This window comes from Malus sylvestris, chromosome 6, assembly GCF_916048215.2.
Source record: "Malus sylvestris chromosome 6, drMalSylv7.2, whole genome shotgun sequence".
NCBI lineage: Eukaryota > Viridiplantae > Streptophyta > Magnoliopsida > Rosales > Rosaceae > Malus > Malus sylvestris.
The window spans coordinates 7,561,306-7,564,871 of NC_062265.1; the positions used below are offsets into that span (position 1 = coordinate 7,561,306).

Genomic DNA, 3,566 nt, shown 5'->3' on the forward strand with positions numbered 1-3,566 from the left:
ATAAATGGATGGTTATAGAATCAATTAGCTAGCTTAATTGGGGTAGTAAAGTGGGAAAAGATAGGGAAGGTAGAAAGCTTAAGGGGATGGCCGGCCATGTGATGTTTTAGGGTTGAATTGGTTGTATTTTGTGGTTATTTGGATATAATGGATGGTTTAATTGAGAATTAATGGGTTAATTAGGCAATAAACCCATTAATTAGCCAATTAACATAATTTAAAAGGAATGTGTTTGGGAATTACCTTGTAGAAAGGATTTGATGAGATGGACTTTGAATTGTTACCTATTTTGGGCACTTTTGTCTTGGTTGAAAGAGGGTTGCCCGCTGCTTGCGCGTAGGAACCTCGTTGTATTGCAAGGGTATTTTTTTCCTTTTTGTCCAAAAAACCCACGTGTCGCCTTGTGAATATTTTTGGCTCCACACATAACTGAACAGAAAACTGGTTTGAAAAGTAATTAAATTTAAAAAGTATACACAATTATCCTTTCAAACTTTGTAGTTATTCGATTAAAAAGGTGAAACACACACCGTGGCAAGTATTAAGAATAGTTGGCTGCACATGCTTATGAGCGTTAGTTGTTTTATGATTGGACTAGGATTCTCTCTCCTCCTCTTTCTATCCCCTTTCATCCCTTCATCTTACATTATCTTATTTTATCTTTTTCTTGTTATAAAAAATTAATATAAGATGTTGACGTGGTTTAACCATGACCGTTTAAATATGAGGAGATGGAAGGGGAGGGAAAAAAGAGGGAAGAGAATCCTACTCCAATGTTGTGTGGGCATAAAAGTGACAAAGCAGTCGGTAGGTGGAAAGGGAATTGTAAGATATTGTCAAGAAAAATAGTATATTATACTATGAGAAAGCCTTTACGGGAAGAGATTCTCATTTTTTTATTTATAAAAATAGAGACTAGTTGTGGAGTTCACATCATATCAAAATTTAACGATAAGAACTGTCTACTTTTTAAGTTGTACCTCATAGATTATCCTTGCAAAATATTAGCCAAATCGGAAATATATAAGATATCTAATTGGGTTAAAAAAAAAATGAACGAATACTTTCTTATACAATAAACAATGAAATTTGATCTTTTAATTACATAGGCAAATTGTTTCAGATTGAATTGAATTTTTGCAAAAATGATCTATGAATCGAGACTTACAAAATAGACGTTTCGGATCGTTAAAATTCAATGTAAAATGAGGCCCACACCTAATTTTCATTTTAAAAAAATAAGGATGTTTATCAATTTTTAATAACATATATTATTAATATATTAAAGCCAGTTGTATTTTGTAGTGTTGGAAGGAAAAGATGATACTGAATTCTTACTCTTAAACTCAATGTCATAGATTAATTGTTTATTTTGTTTTCTTACAATATTATTTGGTTCCTTGCTATATTTCTTTATTTATTTTTTACAAACCTCTTTGAACGTGCGGGCAATGACTTTTTCTTTTATTACGCATTTTACACTTGACTTAATTATGTTTTATTTCTTCAATCACTTAAAAACGGTTTGTGTTAGTTGTTTTATTTTCATTGTAATTGTCCAATTACCTTACTAAACAAATTGAAAACAGCTAATGTAAGTCATCTTTAGGGGTGCTACGTATTAGGGCTTCAATATTAGCAAATGACGTTTCGTCTACCGTTTTTTTTAATTTACATCTACATACTATTGTTCATCAACTTCAAGTATAAACTTGCACCCAAAATCTCATATTGTTTGACAATTACATGAATAACAATCTCATATTGTTTGAGGATTGTGTCAATAAAAGTATGTAGATACTATTGTTATGATGTGCGCACAACCACAATTTATGAAATAATCACTTTAAAAAAAATATAAAAAAAATAAAGAAACATATAAAAATGCCTCTCGCGGAGAGGCTAGTTATTAACTTATTATTGAAGCCGCAGCCATCACCAACTGCTTCAAGTTTTATTCTAAGAATCGTCCCCAGCTTATGAAGATGATGTGAAACTTTTTACAACCGCAAACAGATCCTTGTCAACAACCCCATGATAACCTCCTTCAACAAAATGTTCCACCACTTCGACCCCATTTTCCTTCAACATCTTCGCCACCTCCATCTGACGATCAATCAGTAAATCTCCATCGGATCCAGCCATCAAAACCCTGAATCCAGCTGCCTTCAATTGATCCAACTTCTCACTCATTGGATTGCAATACTCGTGGTCACGGTCAACGCCCATGGGCAACGACAGTTCCCACATCAGATCGCTACTACTCAGCGGCAACGTGGGGTTGTTCTCCAACCTTGACTCAGATCTGCTTCTCTGGGCCCCACTGAAGAACGGTTGATGCAATATCAACCCTCGGATTTTCAACCGGTGAAAATCGTCAGCTTCCGCAGCCGCACGAAGTCCTGCATGGTAGGCTATGTTGCCACCGGCGCTGCTGCCCATGAGGTAACAATTCGACAAGTCAGCATAGTCCCTTAGCCAGTTGTCTGGGGCTGTTTCGATAAAGTGCAGCGCTTCCACCGCGTCCTCGTACGCAGCGGGCAGCCGGTGCTCCGGAGCCAGCCTGTACTCCACCGATGCGATGATCACGGGGACTTGGGTAGCCAAGTTGACGTAGAAGTCGTTCATTATGGTTGAGGCTGCGCTGAGCAGTATGAACCCGCCGCCGTGGAAGTACACCACGAGCGGTAGCTTGGCGGGCGGGGTTGCGGAGGAGTGGTCGAGCAGGTGGCGGGGCAGGAATATTCGGACCCAGGTGTTGTTTGATTGGTTGATGGGGACGTCTTTGGTGAAAAATGGGGTGGGAAGGTTGGGATCGCAGGTGGCTGGGCTGTCGGGAAATTTGGTCAAGCGTGTGATTGTGCCGTCCGGATTGGATGCAAGGTTGAGGAACTTGTAGGGATCGGAATTATCGACAGTGGGATTGGACATAGTGGAAGCTGCCGTTTGTTCTGGCATTTCCTGACTTTGGGAAATATTGGAGATGTGTGAGTGAGTGTATGTGTGAATGATTGAAACCAAATGCTCAAGATGGAGCCTATTAAAAGAAAGTTGGTGGCCGAATTAAATATCATTCAGCTTCTCTTTCATGTCTAGATTCCAACGTTGTTGAGACAAGGGCATTACGTGTGCGTTAATTTCACAACATTTAATAGTTAATACAAACAAAAATTAGGTAAGGTAGAGGTAGAGCCATTCTTTTACCCACATTTCTTTGATTTTTTTTTTTTTTTATAAAAAATTATTAAAAGCTGAATAAGGCTGCCCCGAATACTACAATCTAAATACAGAGGCCAAAAGATAACTAAAAAACAGAAAACCCAAATCACATGCCCACCACACAACACCACAGAATGGAATACCTTAAATATGGCAAGGAAACTGATTTAGAACAAAATTGGGATGAATTTTACGAAGTAAAGTACAGAAAATGAAAGCGTTTTACTTTACAATTGACAAAATTGGGATGAATTATAGGTAGATGTTGTAGGCATAATTTACTGAAAAATTATGGAGGCCTTAGAGAGAGGGGTGCGGCAATAGGGAGAAGAATAGAGAGATGTGTA

At 37.9% G+C, this 3,566-nt stretch overlaps 1 protein-coding gene across 1 annotated transcript; it reads right to left on the reverse strand.

The window, feature by feature from the left end:
* Positions 1 to 1,699: 1,699 nt before the first annotated feature.
* Positions 1,700 to 3,055, reverse strand: LOC126627514 (carboxylesterase 1-like). The gene has a single exon (XM_050297096.1). It carries the CDS (start codon positions 2,956 to 2,958, stop codon positions 1,978 to 1,980), a length of 981 nt encoding a protein of 326 aa, XP_050153053.1. The 5' UTR covers positions 2,959 to 3,055; the 3' UTR covers positions 1,700 to 1,977.
* Between the last annotated feature and the right edge of the window lie 511 nt (positions 3,056 to 3,566).

Coding starts and splice junctions, on each gene's coding strand:
- LOC126627514 (XM_050297096.1), bottom strand. CDS start 2,958: ATGCCAGAACAAACGGCAGCTTCCACTATGTCCAATCCCACTGTCGAT.